At 40.9% G+C, this 24,717-nt stretch overlaps 1 protein-coding gene across 2 annotated transcripts in view; it reads right to left on the bottom strand.

The window, feature by feature from the left end:
* Positions 1-6,345: 6,345 nt before the first annotated feature.
* RAP (RAP domain-containing protein) overlaps positions 6,346-24,717 on the bottom strand; it is a 48,634-nt gene continuing 30,262 nt past the window's right edge. Inside the window, exons 3-4 of one of the 2 annotated variants that reach the window (XM_087690152.1) lie at positions 6,780-6,837; positions 6,346-6,646 (exon numbers count right to left, since the gene is read on the bottom strand). In XM_087690152.1, the coding sequence (XP_087546278.1) occupies positions 6,645-6,646; positions 6,780-6,837 (60 nt within the window). In that variant the 3' untranslated portion in view covers positions 6,346-6,644. Of the gene's footprint in view, positions 6,838-24,717 lie in introns of both variants that reach the window. The other variant, XM_087690151.1, reaches the window with a different exon arrangement.

Below are 24,717 nucleotides of genomic sequence, written 5' to 3' on the forward strand. Positions count from 1 at the left end.
ATTATGCCCATGTAGTAGCTCATCTCACTGACAGATTGAAAAAGGAAACCTTCTTTTGAGATGTTACAGCCACTATGAGTTTCAATGAGCTGAAAATTCTTCTTATCTCAGCACTTATCTTAGTGTGCCCAAACTTTTCCAAGGAGTTCACTATATTTGTTGATGCTAGTGGCAGAGATATTGGGGCTATTTTATGTCAAGACAGTGGTGTTATTGCTTATGAAAGCAGGAAGTTGGATGATAAAGAAAGAGAACTCCACGTCTATGAGCAGGAAATGTTAGCTATTATTCATGCAATCAAGAAGTGGCACCACTACATCTATGGCAGCCATCGTACACTGAAGTATGTCCTCTCTCAACCAAATCTCTCTCCCAAACTAAGACGATGGTTAGCTACACTTCAGGGATATGATTTTGAGATTTATTATATGGCAGGTAAGGATAATGTAATGGCAAATGCCTTATCCAAGATGTGGACATGTTCTGTTTCTAGAATCTCTACCATACATAAGGATTCGATCCAGGACATTCAAGAATAATATCTATCTTTTAGATAAGCACACTGCCAATATTATGAAGAAATTACAGCAAGATAATAGATCTGAATTTTCCAATTTCAAATGGCAAAATGGACTCCTTTGGTTTAAAGGGAGAGTATACTTGACCCCTCAGTCATCATTTAGGTCTAAAATTTTACAAGAGATGCATTCTTCTCCTTTGGCACGACATATTGGATTGTTTAAAACCTTTGACAAGATTCAAAAATGTTTCTATTTGAAGGGACTTGGAAAGATGTCAAGGAGTATGTAATGCAGTGCTTACCATGCCAGCAGAATAAAGATTCAAATTTATTGCCTAGTGATCTACTTCAGTCTTTGCCTATTTTACATGGTAAATGGACTTAATATTAGCATGGATTTTATTACAAGACTTCCTACCACTAAGCAAGGCTGGAATAGCATTTTTGTTGTGGTTGATTGTCTTACAAAATCAGCCCACTTCTTATCTACCTAAGTCCAATATTCAGCCAAATAGGTGGCAAATCAGTTCATGGAAGAGATTTTCATACTTCATGGATTACCTATGAAGATTGTTTCTGATAGGGATTACAAGTTCATGGGGAATTTTTGGAAAAGTCTTTTTACTTCCATGGGCAATAAACCAACTCCAAGTACTGCCTACCATCCACAAACAAATGGCCAAATTGAAAGGGTCAATAAATGGTTAGAAATCTACCTCAGACACTTTTGCCATGATATACAGAATGCATGGGATCATTGGATTCATCTTGCAGAGTTTTGTTACAATAATACTCATCACATGAGCATTGATATGTCACCATTTGAGACATTGTATGGATATAAAGTCCAAGTACCTTCAACATTGTTTCATGATGAAGTGAATCCTCTTACTCAAGAAGAGTTGGAAAAGATGGAAGCCTTAATGAAGCAATGCAAAGACAACATCAAGAAGGCACAAGAGACAATGAAATTATATGCAAATGATAAAGAAGGCATGTGGATTTTGAAGAAGGAGAATGGGTATTTTGGAAAGTACCTAAGTCGCGTTATGCTTCTCTCAAGGCATGTGGATTTTGAAGGAGAATGGGTATTTTGGAAAGTACCTAAGTCACGTTATGCTTCTCTCAAGGGTGGACATAATAAGCTTACTCATCGCTATTATGGTCCATATCAAATTACAAGGAAAGTTGGAGATCGTGCTTATCAACTTAATTTGCCTTCAACCACAAGCATTCACAATGTTTTTCATGTGTCTCAACTCAAGAAATACATTGGCCCTAGCATACAAGTTCTTGAAGAACTACCTCTTGATGAAAATAGCTTAATCATCTATGAGCCCAAAAGGATTATTGGTAAGAGAGAGAAGGCATATTGTTATGAAATATCTTGTCAAGTGGATTGGATTGCCTATGGAAGAATCATCTTGGCAACATGCTTCATATTTAGATCAATATCCATGGCTTCTTCAAGAAGATAATTAGTTCAGTGTGCAGTGGACAGCTTGCTGTTATAATTTTCTGTCATGAAAATAATTGACCTATCGACATCAAAATTAGATTTTCATGATATGGATGGATACCTTATGAAGTATACTTCATTTCTATATCTCATATGTGTCATTCCAACATTTCTATCCAAAGTTATGGGTCTTATTTTGGAGATTCTTTTCAATGGAAGATTTTCTTCTTCAATGGACAACTTTAACAAGGATATTCAGCATTAGCCTTTCACTTCTTAACATTTACCATTCACCTGTCCTTTCAGTCTTCAAAGTTTTGAGGACAAAAATTTTAGGCAAGAATGGATTGTAATAAAGCAATTTTCATGCTACCTTAGTTAGGAAATTAGCCTAGCTAAGACTGGAGTATAAAAGGCAAGAGGGTGCCAATGTAAATCATCTTTGTTAATCATTTTTCACATCTCCACTTCTTGGAGCTGGAAGGTAATTCCTTCCCCACTATTGTAAGGGGTGAGTTCCTTGCAATATCTGTTATCAATTGATTCTCAAGCTTCCATGGCTTCAACATCTCTTGTAATTCTTGACTGCATGTTTACCATAGATGCAATGATCACACTGTTCAAAACCAGCATACCTCAAACACGGTAAATAACCCAAACGAGAGAGCACTTTCATTCCAAATTGACTCATGTGTCCCAACCGGTTCTGCCACAAAGAAACACTTGGCTGCTCAGTTATGGTGACAACATAGTCACGCACACTAAATACATGCAAAGGATAGAGAGTATCACTTTTGGACCCCTTGGCAACAATGCAAGAGCCCTTACATATTTTCCATTTGCTATCCCCAAAGGTGGTGTGATAGCCTTCATCATCTAGTTGCCTTGTACTAATCAAGCTCTTCTTGAGCTAAGGTACATGTCTCGCATTATACAAAACAAACATGGAGCCATGCCGAAATTCCAATTTCACACTGCCAATACCTACAATTTTACATGCATAGTTATCTCCCAAGTGGACAACACCACATACTGCACCATTGTAGTCAGAGAACCACTCATGATGTGGTGTGACATGAAAGGATGCACCTAAATCAAGTATCCAAGTGTAAATGTCGTCCTCAGAATCTGCAATCAATGCATGTGCAACCAAAAAAGAAGCTAGAACTACATCACCATCACTGTCATTATCATGAGTGACTACATTAACCTCTTCTATTTTTACATTGCTCTTTTTGACAGAGTGGTTGTCCTTGTTTTCAGCCTTGTTGGCTTCATTGTTTTTGTTTTTGCCCTTCTCTTTCTTTAGCTGAAAGAAATCTCTTTTGTAGTGCCTCTTTTTGCCACAATGATGGTACTCTATATTCCTTCCCCAAGATTTGTTGCGTGCTCTGTTTTCAGAACTGCTCTTATGCTGAAATTTGCATCTAGTGTGCAATGCATTTGAAGACTTGTTTGCCGAGTTGTTCTACCTATTGAGTTCTTCCATTAGCAAAGAACTCTCCACATCAGAGTATAACAACTGAGCCATTCGAATTACTCAAAGCTGTCCTGAAAGTATCCCAACTTTTAGGTAGGGTGCATAGCAAAAAGGTAGATTTGAACTCTTCATCGATATGAAAATCCAAAGCAATCAGCTGACTGAAAATTGCGTTAAACTCATTTCAGTGTACAGGCATGGCTATACCCTCTTTCATGCGAAAGTCCATTAGTTTTTTCAGCCAATAAATCTTGGTGACTGCACTTTTCTGAGCATGCAATTCTTCAAGCCTTTGCCACATTGCATATGTTGAATTCAGCTTCTCAATGTTGAAGAGCAGGTTGTCTGACACTGAGAGCTCAATGGTAGAGCGAGCAAGTTCATCCAAGTCATCCCACTCGTCTTGTTTCATGTCTGCTAGTTTGATCCCCTTTGTTTTGATGGACTTTACATGTTTCTTCTGCACCAAGACATTATAGCATTGTTTCTGCCAAATTGCAAAATTATGGGCACCCTCAAGCTTCTTAATATGCAAAAGATTACTGATGTCACTGTTTCCAGCCATTATTGGCAGCCCCAAATTGACTAACCAGTTACCAAAGGCAAGCCCAAATATGACACAAGTGACCACAATGCACAAGAGTACCAACCAACACTGAAAATCCCAAGATTGCAGAAATTTTCAGATCTGCAAATGAATTTTCAGTATTTCCTACACTCCTCAGGCAATTTCTGACACAATTAGAGACCAAGCCAACAGTTACATGTGAAATCCCCAAAATTTCACTGCAATTTCTGTTCCTTAAGCATTCCCGAGCACAAATTTGACAATTTCACACCCAAACACAATAAAAGACACGGTGACACTTTATTCCCAACAGGAAGGGTAGACAAGTCTTTCACAATCCAAAGTGGTGCTTTCTTTCACGATTGATGATGACCTCCTCTTGCTCTTCTTCGTCTCACTCTCTCTCCCCTTCACTCTCTTCCTCTATTCTCTTCTTCTTTTCATCTACCTCTTCCTTTTTTCTTCTCTTCTCCCGTTTGTTTCTTTTTCCTCTCCTTTTTCACCTTAAAATTTTTATCAAGGTTTTGAACCTTATAACCCATCCCCCCTCCCCTAAGACTAGTTCACATGAAAGAAGAAAGAGGGGGGGGGGGGGGGAGAGAGAGAGAGAGAGAGAGAGAGAGAGCATTACAAAGGTTTTCCGGTACCCTAAAGCATACAAGCTCTATTCTTGTTCCAGGAGGCCAAGCAAGGGCACCACCAAGACTTGACCAAGAAATCTCAATACAAGCAGAAGAAATTGCCATAGGTGAGAAGGGAAATCAACCACTTTCACCCAAACCGGGCATGCCTGTCTAAGAATATCCTGAAATTCCTCCATGGGTCTCCATGGAACGGCATGAACCAATTAACCATCGATAAACAGCAGGATATGCTGCATTATCCATGCGCAAGCATCCAAAGAATAAAAGAGAATCTCAAAAAAACCCCTAGGGACATCGTAAATCTCCTCCACAAGAGGGGCCTACACTTGCTCTAAAGTATCGATCTGACATGCCTCATCATTAAATAGCATTGATTGCAACCATGCTCTAATACGGGGAATCAAAGGAGCCCTTCCCATAAAATAAAAGATGGCTGCCCTCTCATGGAGGGCAACAATCTGTTGCAATACTACTTTTGTCCCCATGACAGCCACCACACGATCACCTTCCGGTAAAGAACTTGATTTTCCTTCATTTGCATGTGCATAATCATTCATCAGCCTATTCGCACTGGCAAGTATATACTGAAAAGGCTAGGTGGACTGCGAGCAAGGCACACCCACATCTTGTTGAGACATCTCACTTTGGTACGTGTCCCCCTGTCCCTGCAAAGGAGGGGAACCACCCTGCTGCGAGGGTTCCAAAACAATCGTATCTTTAGGACCCAACACTAACTTACTACACTTACCTGCTTCAACACCTTCAGCGTCCTTGGGAATGTCCTCAGCCCAAGGCTCCTCTTCCGAATCCAAGGTATCTTTACCTTTAACCCCAGCCAAGTGCTGATCAAGAAAATCCATGTCAATGCCACACACACTCTCCATTTCTGCACTTGTGCAGCCCTGCGCAGCTGTGTCCCTGCACTTCTCTCTCTCTCTCTCTCTCTCTCTCTCTCTCTCTCTCTCTCTCTCTCTCTCGTTGTGACACACAGATATAGGTAAACAGCCCTGCAGGTCTGCCCTGGGTCTCTGCCCGTTTGCCTGCGGAAGTAACCTTCCTGCACACAAGCTGGGCAGTCTGTTCGGCCTTTTACTGACTCCTACATTCCTGCACTGATCATGCTCAGCAATTCCACATGTCCTGTCTGATTGATCGATCTGTCTGCCAAATTGGCACCTGCCGGCAGCCTATCTGCTGTCCTCTGAATTGGTGCCAAGTGATGTCCGTTTCTCTGCACATCAGAGCTCAGCTGCTGAGGAAGAAGGCAGGCACAGAGAAAGGGAGAGACATCTCTCTCTCTCTCTCTCTCTCTCTCTCTCTCTCTCTCTCTCTCTCTCTGCCAGCCTGCAAAAGCAAGCCCATGTGTACGGAAATGGGTGGGCAGAGCTGCTATTTCTGTTCACAGGGCAGGGTACCTCAACAGCAACAGGAACAGGCCAGGGCGCAGGGCAGAGCAGCGGCTGTGCGTGCAGAATGTTGCTTCCCACCAAATCCAATGCTGACTGGTGGCGCTAGGGCAGCAGGTCCCGACCTGCAGGGGGCACAGACTGCACGCAGGATAGGGCTGGCCCAGTTTGTGGCTTAGAGCAGCACACAGCAGAGCTTGTCCATCGTCCCTCTCTCTCTCTCTCTCTCTCTCTCTCTCTCTCTCTCTCTCTCAAGCATTTCATAGCATTTTGTAAAATCACACAAACCCTTCAATTCATATTGATGCACATTTTCCTAATGTACACAACAACAAGCAGAATTCAAGCCACCATTGTAAATGGATAGTCAATCAAGACCTTGATGTATTATGTGCAATCCCGTTGTTTGGTCTTTCTTGTGGTGAGGATACCCCAAAAGATTTACACATTTCACATGGGATCACTCTTTTACATGATTGAAACGCACTGCAACGATCCCAACAACTGCACGAGCCAACCGCCTTGAATGATTCACTCACATAGTGCCTAGGCTACAAATTTTGATATTTCTGTCACACATTAAGGATGTGGGTTAGAAAGCATCACTGCATGTCTGTCCACATTTACATGCCTAGTACTGACTTTATTGATATCGGTCACTCTGCTAAAGCAATCATCCACAAACAGAATTACTACAGTCACACTTCAACAGCTGCTTCAAGTAGTCCATTTGTTCATGCTCCCCATCAAGTTCTTCCCACTGTCAACACACAACAAGAGCGGCTATTGTAGCATCAACATTATGGACTCTCTCACAAGCTCACCAAGGACAATCACGCACACACATCACAAGTCCCCCATCTAGATACAGAGCACCTTAGAAGCCAAACGTGTAGCTTTCATATTCAAGCACAATCCAAATTATAACATTGCAGAAGTTCATATTTCTAACTTTACCAAGTAAAATATGGTGAAAAGGCAAACACGTGTGAAGCTCAAACATCATTCATCACCTTGATCTTAATTAATAATATGAAATCAATAAACACCTTGGTCAAAGGGGAGACTAAGGTAAAGTAAGGGGTGGTAATAATATAGCACAAAAAACTAAGAGAGTCAAATACAAGGGCTGTGTAAAAAGCTAATCCAGAGGTCTATTGTCCTAAACCATAAATGACTAGGTGGAAGAGATGCCAAAGCCCCATGTATCAAAAATGTTTCTCTCCTCATGCACACACACATTTTTGTTAATCCTTTGTTTGTTGCTCCCACTAACATGCAAGTATCAAGCATAAGTTATCATAGAGACGTAGGAGACATACCAACATGTCAATCTAAGAAGAGAAGGTTCTAGAGGTAGAACGACAAGTAACTTCTCAAATTAGCACATGCACAACATCTCACATTCAAGACCCACTCTCTTCTTCCATCTTTCTATCTTCCACTACTCCAAGTCACTAATGTCAATGGTCACATTATTAATGCCAGTCTAAGGGCTAATAACTACTCATGGATACTTGGAAGACAAATTGGTATAGCCAATTTAATTATTAGCTAGTGGAATTATTTTTCTAGGCACTAGAATAATTATTAAATTAAGTTAAATAATGCCAGAAATTGGGATTGGAAGGCTGGCACTTGACAAAACTTACCCATGCAAGTGGGAAAAACGTTTTTGGGAACTGGTAGAAGTCTATTTCAGCCATTGTGAGAGAGGAGGCAGCTGTTAAAGACCAAGAAGATGTTGTTAATGTGATTTGCAACCACCAAGGACAAGCCCTACGGCAAATGATAGCAGTTTGGAGCTCTCTAGGTGTAGGTGACAACAACCCAAGGTCCTTCTAGTGCAGGTGACAACATACAATAGGGGACAGCAGTCTTTCTGGTGGTCCTAAGCTATAGATAATAGCTTCCATGCTATTTGAGCAAAGCAGCAGCAATTTTTCAGCCTTTCTTGCAAAACAAAACTTTAAATTTTCTCTTTTTACAACATTCTCTCTCATCCTACAGCTTCTTAAGTTATCTAACCAAAATCCAACCATTTGAGTCATCAAATGTGGAGAGATTGAAAAATCTCTACTGTAAATCCTAATTTATACTAGAAATTACGATTTGACAGCCACCGCGGGATGCGTGCTCAAAATTGAGGGACTAGGACTTGAATTCCAATAGCTGAAATTAAAGAATTTCAAGAAAATTCAAGAGGCCAACTAACCCAATTTCAATTTGGGGCTAAACTTGTCTTTCAAGGAGCAAGGTAAGGCCAATTCCCAAGCAAACCAAGGGACAAACTGGTTTGAAGGCTTGTTGGTCATTATGAAAACAAGTAGCACTTGGATCAAAGAATCTCAGTTGTACTCCATCCATTTGCAATAAAAGCTAAAGAAATATTGCAAGGGGAACCAACTCACTGTCCATTGTCCAAGATTAAAGTGGTAAAGTGTGCATTTTCAGTTTACATGAATTTTATGCTTGCTATCATTGTTGATTAATCATGTCATTACCACCCTCTCTTAGAAGAAAGGCTAGTTACAAAGGTCCTATTCACTTAGGCACAAATCCTATAGGTCAAACTACTACTATCAAGTGAGTATTGGAGCTACAAAAGTGATGGCAGTTCCACTTGCAAACTAAGCATCTCTAGAAGCTCAAACACAAGGGTATCCATCCCATGCATATCAAGCCCCAATTTTACTATATGGCTGCACAGTTTATACACATATCTTATGCCTAGTGGGCCATCGTACTCTATTCTAGCAATTTCTTCAATTCCTAGTCACAATACTAGAATACTTATGACTAGAATCCTAGTACCACATAGAGAGTGCCCAATTATGATTCATCTCTCACCCATCCCCTACCAAACTCGCCATCCCATCTTGTTGCTATAACAAAGCACATATCTAGTGATAAGACCAATTTCAATGGGTTGAATTACACGAGGTGCTCTTAACCTAGTGCAGTATGTGTTGGATTTACAAGACTTATGAACTAGTTCTAAGACAAAACCCCCATTCTGACCCCATGGACTTGGATCCTCGAACCTATCTTGACTCTGTTATAAGATGCATCATTGATCTCTAATTATAGGTTGCCATCTACTATCTACCTCTAGTAAGTAGCTAGAAACAACCGAGCCCACTTTCCCACAAGAAACTCTGGTCGAAAGGATCATGGAGCATAGCAACTCCCTTGGTTCAAATGCCTATGGTACTAACAGAGATATCATCCCCCTTCCCATCTATGAATCTTTTGATCCCCACAAGGCTTGCTCAAGCTCGTATTCATCTCAACTCTCCTTATCTTATATCTCAAGCTTGCATCCCTTTTGGTAGTGCGAATTCTCCTTATCCTTTCCCCAACACACCAAAAGCATCTTCATTGAAGTCAAGGTATGCGTATACTAAGGTCTCATGTAGGCAATTATGCTTGATGTGCATTTCAATCAAGGACACTTATTGCGAGCATCTACCAATTTTGGTTGGGTTAGAGACTCAAATAGTTCAGCACTTCCATGACCTACGGCTTCTTCCTTAGTTGAGCTTCACCCTCTTGCCCTAGCATGGTGTTAGCATTCCTTGTATTCCATGCTTGTCATCTCCTAGTTGTGAGCTCCATGGGAGCCTCGCTGAGACATTGGAGCTCTGATAGCACTTGCATTTTGATTTGCAACCTTGCATTTTGTTTTTCATGTGTTTCAATGTGCTCACACTACCAATCACTGATTCCATTTGGTGCATTTCAGTCTGTGCCAGTTTATGGCTGCATTCACATTGGCGATGGCCATTATGCTGAGGTGGCAGCATTCAAGACTAGTCAGCTGCATTTTTTATACAGCTAACTGCAGTCTGTCGGCCCATTTCTCTGCTGGTCAGCCAGTTTTGGGGCTGGCTGCTGTAAATAGCGCCGCCGCCCCCCCCCCCCCCAAAAAAAAAAACTTCTGCTCATCTTCTTTCGCTGCCATTCTCAGTCCGTTCAGCTTGCCATTCTCTCTCTCATCAGCTCAATCCAGTGCCCTCACTGATGCCTCAAGCTGCATGCAAGGACTGATCACTCCTCTTTGTATTCAGCAATCATTTTCAAAACAGTAAAGTCTATTCCTTCCTTTCTATGCGTTCATCTAAGTCTCTCTCTATGTTCATGTTTCTCTTCTATTATGCTCTCACATAGTATCATCGCCAAAGAAGAGGACTCAAAGCATCTACAAGGAGGACACCACACTCTCTTTGATGTTTTGTGTGAAATTTGCATTACAGCCCCTAGGGCCTAAAGGGTGTAGTCAACAAAATGCAACCTTTCACATGACAAGTCCATTGATTTTGGCAAAGGCAGCCATCTACAAGCCATTTGCTGCAAAACGCAGCCTCTATAGCCAATTTCTTCCTGATCGGAAGCAGCCAAACACCAAAATGCAAAATATTTATTTGTGTATTTATGCAAACAATCCAAAAGGATAGATCGACAACCAGTTATTGATGCTTCTAATGAGGACCATGACAACCCGTGGCATGGTTCTTGTCAAGCAAAACATCACAGAGACCACTAGAATCAAGAAGATTGCAAGGATCAATGCAAAGAAGACCAAAGATCGGATCACCGATCAAACAAAGATTGGCAATTTGACAAGGACGGAGGATTGGAGCATTCTCGACCTCATTCACAGCCAAACCCCCCCCCCCCCCCCCGGGTCCTCTCTTTGTTTCTAGGAGGGTTCCTACTGAAGGACCTCACTCAGCCATTATGGCATCCTTAGTGCAAGTGCTCATTCTTCCTTCCTTGCCTAAGAAAAAGCATCTAGATGGTTTCAACTATGGAGAAATGCCCTATCATAGAAACTCAAAAACAATCATACAATAAAGCACAAACTAATAATAGAAAACAGTTAAGGTAGGGTAACTCAAAGACAGTGAACACAGAGAATAAGAAACTAAATGAATCTGAATACAATACAATGCTCATGCAGTAAACACAATATGCAATGAAGGAATACTAACCCCCGAACTCCCATGTCTCAAGGATCGAGACAAAGAGTATGAGTTGGAGAGAGTGTCATACTCTAATAGATCCTGAAACACAAGGCAGCCTCTATAGGTTTGGATTAATTTTTAATCCAATGTTTGAGTATGTGTTGCCCACGTGAAGTGCAACCGAGATTATTTCATATTTACAAGCCAAGGACCCGAGGAAATCAACGGATGTTAAAGGAAAAAGTTGTCTTAAGTAACGTTGCACAAATACTAGGTGGCATTTGATGCTAGAAATTGACCTAAGACATGTCATTAGCCATAAGTGTCTATGGGTGACACTAGGAATTTAGCGTTTAATTGTACTTAAAGCCAATCCGAGACTGAAGAAGACTTAGGAATACTTGCGAGATGAATTGGCCTAGCCAAATTAATTGTTGGTTGGTCAAACTAATTTTTTTGGCACTAAAATAATTATTAAATTAATTCATTTAGGGATGTACCAATTGGAGGAGAGTGTATGGGCTGTCTTATTAACACAACAGTAGATTTCAGCCCCCCCCCCCCCCCCGTGATAAAGATCTGAATTTTCTCTCTCCTAAACATTCCCTCGCATTTTCCAACCATCTCTCAAGTTTCATTGGCATCGTCCAACCATTGGAGGTGGAAAATTCAAAGATTCTATGCTATAAATCCTAATTTACAACAAAAATTTAGGGTTTGACAACCACCTTGTGAAGCATGCTCAGATTTCAAGGTCTAGCACTTGAGTTTCAATGGGTCAAATTAGAGGATTTCAAGGAAATGCAAGAGGCCAACCAGACAGCATTGAGCTTGGGGCTGAATTTGCCACTCAAGGAATATAGTGAGGGTCAATCCCTAAGCAAACCAAGGGGCAGATTGGTTTGAAGGCTTATTGGTCACTTGTGACACAAAGAGGCTTTTGGATAGCGAAGGCAATCGAAGGAATCTCAAGTGTACTTCATCTAATTGCAATTCAAGTTAAAGAAATAATGCAAGGGGCACTAGTTTTAGGGCCAAAAGGTTGTCCATTGTCTAAGATTAAGCATTAGCATTTGAATTTCATTTTATGTGAATTTATTACTTGCTGTAATTAGTGTTAATCTAGGTCATTACCATCCTTTCCCAAAAGGAAGTCTGGTTTCATGTGCCATGATATCTAAAGATGTTCTACATGAATAATCTTGCCATGTGATTGTCTCTTTTTCCTCACCAGAATGAAATGAGCATGTTTGTTAAACCTGCAAATAATGAAAAGCTCTCCCTAAGAGTATAGTTCTCATAGTGCTGACTGAATCATAGACCCTAGCAAAGTCTCCATCCTCCGCATACTGTGTCTTCTTCCCATCTAACTCATGATAATATGCTATAGATACTGTTGAAACTTGTGGTTTCCTAGACAATGCATTAGCCACAACATTTTTTAAACCCTCCATGTGCACTATCTAAAAGTGAAACATGGATAAAAAAATTGGTTCATCACATGTGCTTCTCAGAAACTTTAGTCCAAGTAAGAAAATATCGAAAAGTTTGATGATCTATCTATACAGCAAAATCAGTCCTAGCAAGTAGTGTTTCCAAGTGGAAAGAGTATGAATTAGACCAAGCAACTCTTTCTCATAAACTTGCAAACATTTCTTAGTACCCTATAAAATTCTACTCTCATATGCCACAGCATGGTCTTCCTATATTAAAACTACATTAAAGATGTTCCCACATGCATCAAACTAAACAACAAAAGCTTTTTGGAGATCTGGCAAGATCAACACTAAATCCAGAGTAAGCTTTTCTTTCAGCTTATTGAATGATATAATTTCCTTATCAGCCCATGAGAATGAGACTCCCTTCTTCAGCAATGCAGAAGGGGTCAAAGCAACTTCATCGAAGTAGCATATGAAACTTCTATAATACAAACACAATCCCCAAAATTGTGTACATCTGCAAGGTTCTCAAATGAGGCCAGCTACATTTGGCTTCTACTATTAGCAGTCACATGTATCTTGCACACGCATCTCTTGCCTGTGAGCCTCAATCTGAGTCAAATGGGGACATTAGGATGTTTGACATTCAATCTATCATGTGTTTTGATAGAGGAGGCAGCTCTTTTTAGAGCATGCATTTCTTCTTTAATCGGTTTTTGGTGTGTTCATTCTAGCAGTGAAGAGTTTCTAGCCCTTTACATGTCTCTTTCAAAGGCTAGAGAGTCAATTCACACTATTTTATTAATGGTAACTTCATTATTTTATTCAAAATATGCAGTCGGCCAATAGTTTTGGGCATTGTTGGCAGCAATCAATCAATTTCATTCTTTTCTTGCTATTTATACTGCTCCCCCACTTGACTACCATCATTCACAAATTATCTTCTACAAGTTTCAACACACTCCAACATTCAAGGATTCTCCTTCGTCTTCTGATAGCGCTTTCCATCATCAACCTAATTTGGTGCCCTCATTGATGCCTTGGGCTGCGCGTAGGGACTAATCGACCCTCTTTGTATTCAGCATTCTTTTGCGGTTCAATGCAAATTTTCTTCTTCCATTCTCTTCTTTCAATGCAATCTTTCTTTCCCTTCTCTCTCCATGTTCGTGTTTCCTCTTCCATTGTGCACTCTCACAGCTTCCACTTTTGTAGGGTCCATTCTAACACCATCTTTTGAGACAATATGCCCTAAGAACTAAATTTCTGGCATGAAGAATTCACTCTTTTTTACATTAATAACCAGCTTTGTTTTATTGGTTTTTCAAATAAAGTAGTGAAATGTATCCAATGATTGGTCTGAAGGGGAGAAAGTGCACAATGGAGTGCGAGATAGAGGCACAAGCAGCATAGTTGAGAGTTAGAGAGAGTGAATGCAGAGATAGGTGTACCAGATTGTGATGATACACAAAGAATGAAAGAATGTATTTATATGTTAGGGTACAATAAGGGTGTGTTCACACCCATATGACTCTATACATGCAAACGAAGGGACTTTACACCCAACAACCTCCCACTTAAAGGCTCGAAGTGGTACCTTTAAGCTAACCCACTCCCACTAAATGAATGCAATTCTCATGTTGAGCCTTTGCAAGACACTTAGTGAGAACATCTGCAGGGTTATCTTGGGTTTTGACCTTAGTCAGTGTGACAAGACCATCATCCAAGACCAGTCGAATGAAGTGATACCAAACATCTATGTGTTTGGTAGATGTGCATGAAACATGGCATTCTTAGCAAGACATACTGCACTCTAGCTATCACAACCAAGCATTGGAGTACGTAAAGAAAGACCAAAATCCTTGGACAAACAACCAAGCCAAATAGCTTCCTTAGAAGCTTCCATGGCTGAAATATATTCAGCTTCTATAGTACTCAGTGCCACAATTTTCTGCAATCTTGAACACCAAGAGATAGCCCCACCAACCAAAGTAAAAACATACCCACTAGTAGATTTCCTGCTGTCAAGATCTCCTGCCATGTCCGAATCACAAAATCCCTGCAGCTCTAGTGTACCCTATTCATAGCATATACACTTTTCTTATGTACCTTTCAAATATCCGAAGATACATTTCACTGCTTCCCAAAGTGGCTTGCCAAGGTTAGACATGAATCTACTAACAACTCCTACTGCATGAGCAATGTCAAGGCGAGTTGCAACCATGGCATACATCAAAGATCCACAAGCTGATGCATAAGGTATACCCTTCATGGCACTAGCAGCTGCATCATCTTTGCTAAGCTTTGTATGTGGCTTTAGGGCAATCAACTTTGCTAAGCTTTGTATGTGGCGGTAAAGGCACACCAAAAGGCAATCAACTTTGCTAAGATTTGTATGTGGCGGTAAAGGCACCACCAAAAGGCTTAGCATCAGCCATATTAAACCTGTCAAGCACTTTGCTAATGTACTTGTCCTGTGAGAGAAACAACAAACACGGCCCTCTTTCTCTTTTAATGCGCATGCCCAAAATGTGTTCAGCTGCCCCCAAATCTTTCATGGAGAAGGCTGAACTCAGCTACCTTTTAAGAGCATTCAAAGTACTCTTATGCTGTCCTGCAATAATCAACATGTCATCCACATATAAAACCAGCACAATAAGGCTTCCATCATCGGTCTTTTTAGTATATAACCAATGATATGCGTGACTGTGTTTAAATCCATGGCTGAGCATAAAGGTATCAAATTTTTTGTACCATTGTCTAGGGGCTTGTTTCAGCCCATATAAGCTGCGTTTCAGCTTACAAACCAAATGCTCTTTTCCTGGAATAGCAAATCCTTCTAGGTACTTCATGTACAGCTCTTCATCCAAGTCACCATGAAGAAAAGCAGTCTTCACATCCATCTGATCAAACTCTAAATCCAAGAATGCAATGAGAGCAAACAAAACATGGAGCGTAGTCATCTTCACCACTGGTGAAAAGACCTCTTGGAAGTCTATACCTTCCTTCTGTGTATAGCCCTTAGCAACCAGCCGTGCCTTGTACTTGGGTTTCCCATCAATACATTTCACTTTGTAAACCTATTTATTAGAAATAGCTTTTCTATCTTTGGGCAAAGGTACAAGCTCCCATGTGTTATTTGCATATAGAGACTTTATCTCTTCCTCCATAGCAAGCTCCCACTTTCTCTTGTTTTCACATGATTGTGCCTCTTTAAATGTCATAGGCTCACCCTCATCAGTCAACAAAATGCAATCCAAAGATAGCTGAAACCTCTATGGCTACCTTCTGGCCCGTGTCGACCTTCTTACCCAATGATCTGTATTATCAAGCAGTGGGCCTACATCTTGAGGAATGTGCGTACCATCACCAGGCGGCTGATTTTCAGTATTTTCTTGCTGTTGTAATCTGTATTCAGCATATTCTTCTTGTTGTCCTATTTCATCCTGTGCATCTACGTGCTGTCCATGATCTTCTGGCTGTAGCACAATAGATTGCTGCTCATTTTCAGCATCAAAAGGGACAGAACTTTCAGTTAATGGCTGCTGAATGGCTGGCTGTTCATGTTGAAATTTGACCTTCTTTTTGTCAAGATCACCATGTGTAGCATTTTTCAGCAACTTTGCCTCATTAAATACTACGTACTATCTTCCTGCCCTGAGAAAGCCAAACTCTATAACCCGTCTCTCCCTCATCTCAATATCCCATGAAGATGCCCTTGATGGATTTCATATCTAGTTTGGTCCTCTGTTCTACAGGTACATGCACAAAGGCATCACAACCAAAGACATGCAAATGGTCATATGAAGGTTTGCCAAACCAAACCTCTTCAGGAATGCCATTTTCCAATGCACAATTGGGAGAGCAATTGCATACATGAATTGCAGTTTTAAGAGTCTCTCTCCAAAACTGCTACGGGAGATTAGCTGTGGACAGCATGCATCTGACTCTCTCACAAAGTGCACAATTATATCTTTCAGCCATGCCATTTGATGCAAGATTATAAGGGGCTGCCAACTCTCTCTTAATGCCATGCATCTCATAAACAAAAGCATGAAACCTTTTAAAAGCATCCAACACTACCTTTTTGCTCTTAAGTACGTACACCCGTGACTTTCTACTAAAATCATCAATGAAAGTAACAAAGTACCGTGCACCCCCATACGAATTTATAGGCATAGTGCACACAATAGAGTGCATTATTAACGACACCAAAGTAATAAGGAGACTTCACATGTTTTCCATTTAAGCAATCATTACAAAATTCGAGACCAGAGCCTTTTACATCAAATCTCCCTAAAGAGAAGAGAACCTGAAAGCCTTTCTAACTCATATGACCAAAGCTCCATCTGTAAATGGACTTCAGCCATAGCCAAGAACTTGCCAGGTGCTTTACAATGCAAGTAATATAAAGTCCCCCTTTTGTTGCCTTTAACAATCAGCATAGAGCCCTTATGGACCTTCCAAGATCCACCACCAAAGGTAGTAAAATACCCTCTAACATCAAGCTGCCCAACTGATAGTAGACTTTTCTTTATGCCAAGTACAAATCTGACATCCTACAAAATCAGCTCTTGGCCATTTTCAAGAGCCAAGTGAATGGTGCCAACACCCTCTATCTCACATGCATAGTTATTACCCAAGTAAACCTTGCCTAGGCAACCTGCAATGTATTCAAAAAATGACTCCAAAGAGGGGGTAACATGAAAAGAGGCACCCTTGTCCACTATCCATGATTGTGACAGCCCATCATGAGCTGAAAGTAAAGTATCGATTACATTCTTTTTGGTGATATGCATATCACCTGCTGCTGCCATAACGTTTACATCAGTACATGAGCCTGCAACAAGTACCTCTTCAGTGTCAAAAAGCTCTTCAATAACCACAATAGATGCAACATTTGCCTTTGCAACTTCTTTTGAGGAAGAGCTATCATCATCTTTCTTATCATCCTTCTTTTTCTTACCTTGTTGTTTCTTTCTTACTTGATATTTCTTAAAGTATCAACAATCGGGATTTTTATGCCCTTTACCCCCGCACTCATAGCATGTGATATCATGTTGCTTGCCCTTGCTTTTGCTTCTGCTTTTGCCTTTATCGACTGCATTACCCCTCTTTCAAACCTGCCTCTTACATGATAAGCTCAACCACTGCTTTCACCACTAGACTTTCTTCTGAATTCTTCATTGAGGATTAAACCTCTAACACCAAAGTCAAAGCAGGTTTGTTGCTAAGTAATACAACCAAATATTCCTAGCTATCAGGCAATGTCATCAATAAGAAAATAGCTTTCAATTTATCATTGAAAGCCGCCAAACCAGAGTCATGCAACTGACTCAAAACCCCTGTGAAAGCACTCAAATGCTCAGATATTGACTTAGACTCATCCAACTCCATGTTCACAAGTTTACGCATAAGATGCACTTGATTCACAAGAGTTGTATTTTCATAAGTGTCCTTAAGCTTTTTACATATAGCATAACATGTATCAAGACAATTGATGTTTATAAGTACATCATCACACACTACCATCTTAATGTATGCAATGGCCTTCTTGTTAAGTCTAGCCCAATCCACATCTATCATAGCTGCATGCTTAGTCTCCAAGAGAGCATCTTCACAGTCCTTGAGAAACAAAACGCCTTGCATCCTATCCTTCCACTAGGCAAAGCCCATGCCATCAAACCTCTTGATTTCAAAGAGGGATTTAGTGTCACTATTGCTAGAAGCATTTGCAGCCATTTTTCAGCAATACACCAAAAATTCAATGCTGCAATTTATGACAGCAAAAATGAGCTGAATCAGCAAATAATAGCAAGGTTCAGTCCAAGTACATGTATACCAGTAGAATGAATGACTTTCAACAGTATGATTGCAATTTCAGCATACATTAAATACACACATCACTGCCACGTAACTCCCACTTCAGCAATATCACCAAAAATACATCTGCAACAATCCCAGATTTGCAAATGATCACTAAGACTACTGCAACATGAATAATCAGCAATACATCAACTCAATGGGAGTTGCCCAACATGTGTACTGCATACATGTGTGCTCGTATCAACTTTTGATACACAAAACACCAAGAAATCTTTGCAATTTCTCCAAAATCGCACAAGCGGGAGATAAAAAATGCTCAAATCACTCTGCTTATGACAATAAGATTGCTTCAACAATATTCCCAAGGTGCATTTCACGCATCAACTTTGTCAAAATCCACAGATTTCAGTAAAAGACCCAAAATTTCACTATCAAATCTGCCCCAATTGCATTAATACATGTTCTCGGGAGCATAAAATGGGCAAATTTAGCAACATTTCACAAAATTTTGCAAAAGCCCTAAAATTTCTAGGTCCAAGTGTGCACGAATGTCAGCCAATTTGACTCGGCTGAACAAAATTTCACTAATACAGCAAAAGCCCCAAATTTAATCGGTCTAATGTTGAGAAATTTTACTCAAATGGGTAAAATTTCACTAAATTTGGTGAAATCCCCAATTTAAACGCGCACAATGTCTGCAATTTCTGACGCATATGCCTTAATTATGCATGAACAGCACTAAATCTGGAAAAGCCCCAGATTTTTGGGCATAAATCTGCACAAATCTGAGCACTGTGCTTCCACGCGCGAACCCTCGTCAATGAGCAAGGGGCCTGCTTGCAAAAATTAATGAAAATTTGATGAAAATTGCTGATAACGTGACAAAACCAGCCGTTGACCAGTCGCCTAGTCCCGCGTGCCTGTTGCCCAACGAATCTGCGTGCGCCTGTCCTCGTGAGCTGTTGCCTATAGTTCGTGACTGCACCTGCTGTCGCTGACCTGCTGGAAGTGCCAAAAAACTGTTGCGCTGACCATAATCAATTGTTGCCTGCAAAAACGAGCCTGCACGTGCTGTCGTCTGGATGGGAACTGTTGACTGTCTGTCCTGGCAACACACGTGTGTCAAAACAGTGATGTCCTGACCTGTATTGGCCTGCAAAGGCTATGCGTGAACTTTCTGGTGACAATCTGAGCAAAAACGAGCCTGAAGCACTGTCGCTTGTCTCGCGTGTGCTCCCGCCTGACCAGCAAAGATGATGACTTGCTGATTTCTCATGAGCAAAGCGCTAGCGATGTCTCGCACGGGCTCCGGGAAGTGCGCACACCTTAGCCACAACTCTCATACCAATTTGAAGGGGAGAAAGTGCACAATGGAGTGCGAGATAGAGGCGCAAGCAACAGAGTTGAGAGTTAGGGAGAGTGAATGCAGAGATAGGTGTACCAGATTGTGATGGTACACAAAGAATGGAAGAATGTATTTATATGTTAGGGTACAATAAGGGTGTGTTCACACCGTATGACTATATACACAGAGACAAAGGGACTTTACACCCAACATGGTCTTATTCTTTGATTGAAATATGATATTATCAAATAGTGTGCCAATGAAAGACCTATAGGTCGAAAAAATCGATCCAACACACGATTAAATGTTGCAAATGCATCCATTAGCCCAAATGGCATGGCCAAGATTCATATAACCATGTGTCAATGGTGTTTACAACAAGGTTAGATTCTTGATACAAGACTAAATCAAAGAGAAGACAAGACAAGATAAGACAAAAACTAGAGATACATGGCATGGACTGGAACTAGAAAGGACTTGCCTCACATGAGCCCAATTGTTGATCAAAGGGCTTGTAGCCCAAGACCCTTATTTATACTAGAGGACATGAAAGAGAAGCTTCTAGATGATAACGTCATTGATGACATAACATCACTGACATAAGCGATGACATAAGCAATCCTAATACAAGCATTATTCTAGATTCCAAAGAATCTTCTAGAACTTTCTTCATAGCGATTGGATTCTTTACTAGGTGAATCGTATAAATTGGCCTGTCATTGTAACTTAATAAACTTGCATATCACATGTGCATTTGATTAATGTCTAAGCCAAATGCTAGGCAAAGTATTAAAAATATATGTCCCTGTGATAGCCCCCTCCCCAAATCCCTCTCCCCCCCCCCCCCCCCGGGCCCAAAAGGAACCATTCCTTCCCTCTCTCAAGTCACTCTCCCATCTATCCCCCTTATAAACCCCTCCCCTCAATCTCCCCAACAAACAGCATGCCACATCCCCTTGTCATGGACTCTCACAGAGAGAGAGAAAGAAAGATGTACTTACATCTCCCAAAAACCAAAATGCCCTATGAGACAAAGAAACAAGTACATCTAGCGATGACATATCAACTCAAGAACAACAATGAAAATGAAAGTAAAAAGCAACTAACTATGACAATTGTAAGTACAAGCTACCACCATGTACAAAATGCTCTCTCGATGATCCTTCAACTAACCTATAGGATGATATGTCATGGGCTGAACCAAGACATCAAGTCCACTAAGGGAAGGTACTCGTCTTTGATGGCAAGCAATGATGGCTCGAATTTGCTAAAGGTAAGGATATTGAGCACCCTAATGAAGTGGTGGGTGTTAGCAGTATTGTCAGCTCATGTGTGAATCTATGCATACCTGTCAAGGTTGGGCACATCATCATTAATTTAGGCATTATTGTAGTGATTTATTTGTGGCATTTTATGCTAATCACCAGCATTTAATGCTGGTCGACCAGCTGCTGTATTTGGCATATTTAGTGTCTATTTATTGTGGGGCTCCTCCTCCTCCTCCTTAGTTATCATCATCATTCATCAGGTGGACTTCCCATTGGAGAGAGGAGCCGGTGCCGGTGCCAATGCCCACACAGCCAGTGACTCACTGTTGTATGCAATCGTCTCGTATTTGGTATATGGATTCCATTTCCTGAGCACATCTCTGAGTTCTCTTCTTTTGCAATGTTCTTTTGTTTTCTTTCTCTTATGTCTTGTGTTCAGCAGTTTATTTCAGCACTTGTTTATGCTTCCATTGCTACATCCACTTCTAACATGATATCAGATTGCAAGATCTACTTCCCTGCTGCTGGTTTTTCTGCCAATTTCAGGCCATTACCTTCTTTGCTAATCGGGAGATGACCTGTTTGCTGCCTGCCCTTCTGAGTTTGCTGCATTTAATGCAGCATCAGCTGCTGTCATCCCTCCCTGGATCTGTGTTTTCAGGCTGGGACCCTCTGGCTGCACCTAGCGGCTCCTATATTGCTGTCACCTGTTGTGTTTAAACCAGATTTTTTGCATTTTCAGTGTCTAACACTTCTCCACTGCTGGGCAACATCTTTTAACTGTTTGCTCGCAAATTTTGGTACTAGCAGCATTGTGTTCTTGTGATCAGCTTGTGAATATTGCATGTGGACTCTATTTTTGTGTAGTCTTTGCTATTTGGTTATCTATCTTCTCTCTCTATCTACCTTCTATCTTCTCTTCTTATCCTCTCCATATGACTCCTCTGTGCACTTCTACAGATGATGAGTTGCATGGACCTGACTATTTTACATGGAGTGCTGTGATGAAAGCCTAGTTTGTGCAGAAGCAGATCTGGTACAGTGTTTGTGGAGCTATTCCCCGTCCTCAACGTCCTTTTTCACTTCCCAAATATTTTGATGAGGACGACCATGAGGAAGTTGTGCTTACGTGGGATTTGGATGATGTGCGTGACTATTCATACAATGACCCTTTATGGACAGCAACACCTTCCACCATCCATACAATGACCCTTTATGGACAGCTTCAACAAATGAAGTTTGAGTCTAAGGAGACTATTCAACCATTTTTGCTCCATGTTACACAGGTACATGACCATCTTCGACACATGCAATCTGCCCTTCTTGCACGTCTCATGGGAACAATACTCTACAAGCTTCCCCTGTTTGATGGAGTGGCGGATGCCTTGAGGGCATAGACATCATCTACAACTCTGAGCTTCACATATATCTCCTCGATATTGCTTGAATATGAGGAATCTTTCTGTTTACAAGGGAGGCTTCTGTCTCATTAAGGAGGATCAAGTGAGGCTTTTGCCACTTCAGAGAGGGTGACGAGAAGAAGTCGAAGGCAAAGTGTTATCACTATGGTAAGAAGGGACATTTGTGAAAGGATTGCAAGGAGTTAGCAGCCTCACGAAAGAAGGAGAAGAAGAAGTGAGATATGGACTCCTCCAGCAAGTCATCCTCTTCCTCAAACTCTGACTCCGATTCTCTAACCAAGGAGAAGTCCAGGGCACAGAAGGAATCCACTTCTTGAGACCAAGGGAAGGGCTTGACTACCCCTTTCTCTGCTGCTTCCTAGTCTTGGTGCTACAATCATCCCTCAAGACTCTCTAGTGCCAGAGAGGGAGTGTGAGAGGATGGTGAGACGGAACAGCCGCACCTCATCTATACATGTATACAGGTACACAAGTTCCAAAAAAGAACATCTCTAACGCATTGACCAAAGTCAGGCAAGTTTAAACCCTGGAGCTAGCATTGACATCCACGTTCATGATGGATTGGTATTTGACAGAGGGCAGGCTGGGCTCCTAGTCTTGTACTCACATGAGAGGACACTTTCGCAGTCTGGCCACAGGCAAGGAATCCATGGTGACATATGTTTGGAGGCATTTTTGATAGGATGGTCTTGTATGCTACTACATGATATTGATAATAGACACAAAGACATTCTATGGTTCCTCTCTGTTTTCAAGAGCTAGTACAATCAACATCGACATCAGGTTCCCTCCAAGGCACCTTGGTGGTGGCTTGATCACCCACTACTTAGGTATCCATGGTTCTAGTCTAGTGGCTCTATGTTGTATGGACTGTGATGAGTCATTCTCATTGTACCATTGTATTGTATCAAATTACCCATGATCTGAGAGAGGATGTGAAACTAGCCTTCCTTCTCGGATAGGGTGGTAAATAACTTGATTTAACACTAATACAGCAAGCATAAAATTCACATAAACTGAAAATGCAAATATTAACACTTTAATTTTGGACATTGGACACCATGTTGACCCCAAAACTGGTGCTCGTCTCGATATTTCTTTAACTTATATTGCAAATGAATGGAGTACAACTGAGATCCTCCTCTACTAATCTAAGTGCCTCTTGCTATCAAAATTGACCAACAAGCCTCCAAAACAATTTGCCCCTCAGTTTGCTTGGGGATTGACCTTCAGCCTACTCCTTGAAAGACAAATTCAGTCTCAAATCTAATATTGGTTGGCTGGCGTCTTGAATCTCCTTGAAATTCCTCAACTTCAACTACTAGAATTCAAGTCCTAGGTCCTCAATTCTGGGCATACATCCCGAAGCTGCTGTCAAAACCCTACTTTATGCTGTAAATTAGGGTTTACAGTAGAGATTGACCTTTCTTTGATGGCTCAAACTATTAGAAAATGCTGAGATAACTTAAGAAATGGCTAGGGAATGAGAGAGAATGTTGTAGAGAGAGAAATTTCAAAGTTTCATCACAAGAAACGTTGGAAAACTATTGTTGGCTTGCCCTACTCAAACAACCATGGAAGTTGTCACCTACAGCTTAGGACCACCAAAAAGATTGTTGCCCCATCTTATATGTTGTCATCTGCACCAAAAGGACCTCGAGCTGCTATCACCTGCTTCTAGAGGACTCCAAATTGTTGTCACATACTGTAGGACTGATCCCTTATGGCTGTATGACTAATGTCACCAATTTATCGGCCACTAATATCACCACTGACATTAGTGGCCGATAAATTGGTCTAGGCCAGTATCTGACACTAAGTACCACTTAGTACCTATCAAGCATAACTTATTGCAACTTTTGCATTTGACATCCACTGCATCCTCGAGGTCCTTGGCCTATTACCATGAAATAACTGCCATATGCATCACATGTGCTAAACTACCTTTCACATTTGATTAATACCTTGATCAAATGTTATCAGCAAGATTAGAGCATCTCAAAATTTCACGTCTTCGTGACAGACTTCCCCCTTGAAATCCCTGCAATCGTCCTCGATTGCACTGCATTGTGCCAAAGAAAAAGCATATTGCACTAGAATTTCCACAACACATCACAATCACAACATTGACCACTATTGTCCAACAATGCCATATACCCCAAACTTGCTTAAATTTTCCAACCAACATAAATATCCTCAGATAATACTGAGAATTAGCCCAAAACTATTGCTAGAAATCCATTGGATGCATCCATAACGCATGTTTCTCAAATGCTCTGACTTCACAACTCTAGTAAAGCATATTCTCAACATAACCATGGTTGAAACTATCAATGGCATTGACTAACATACTACTGTCCATGGAACCAACTGTAAA

The sequence above is a fragment of the Lygodium microphyllum genome, chromosome 12, assembly GCF_053477565.2.
Source record: "Lygodium microphyllum isolate KBCC chromosome 12, Lygodium_microphyllum_v1.1.10, whole genome shotgun sequence".
NCBI lineage: Eukaryota > Viridiplantae > Streptophyta > Polypodiopsida > Schizaeales > Lygodiaceae > Lygodium > Lygodium microphyllum.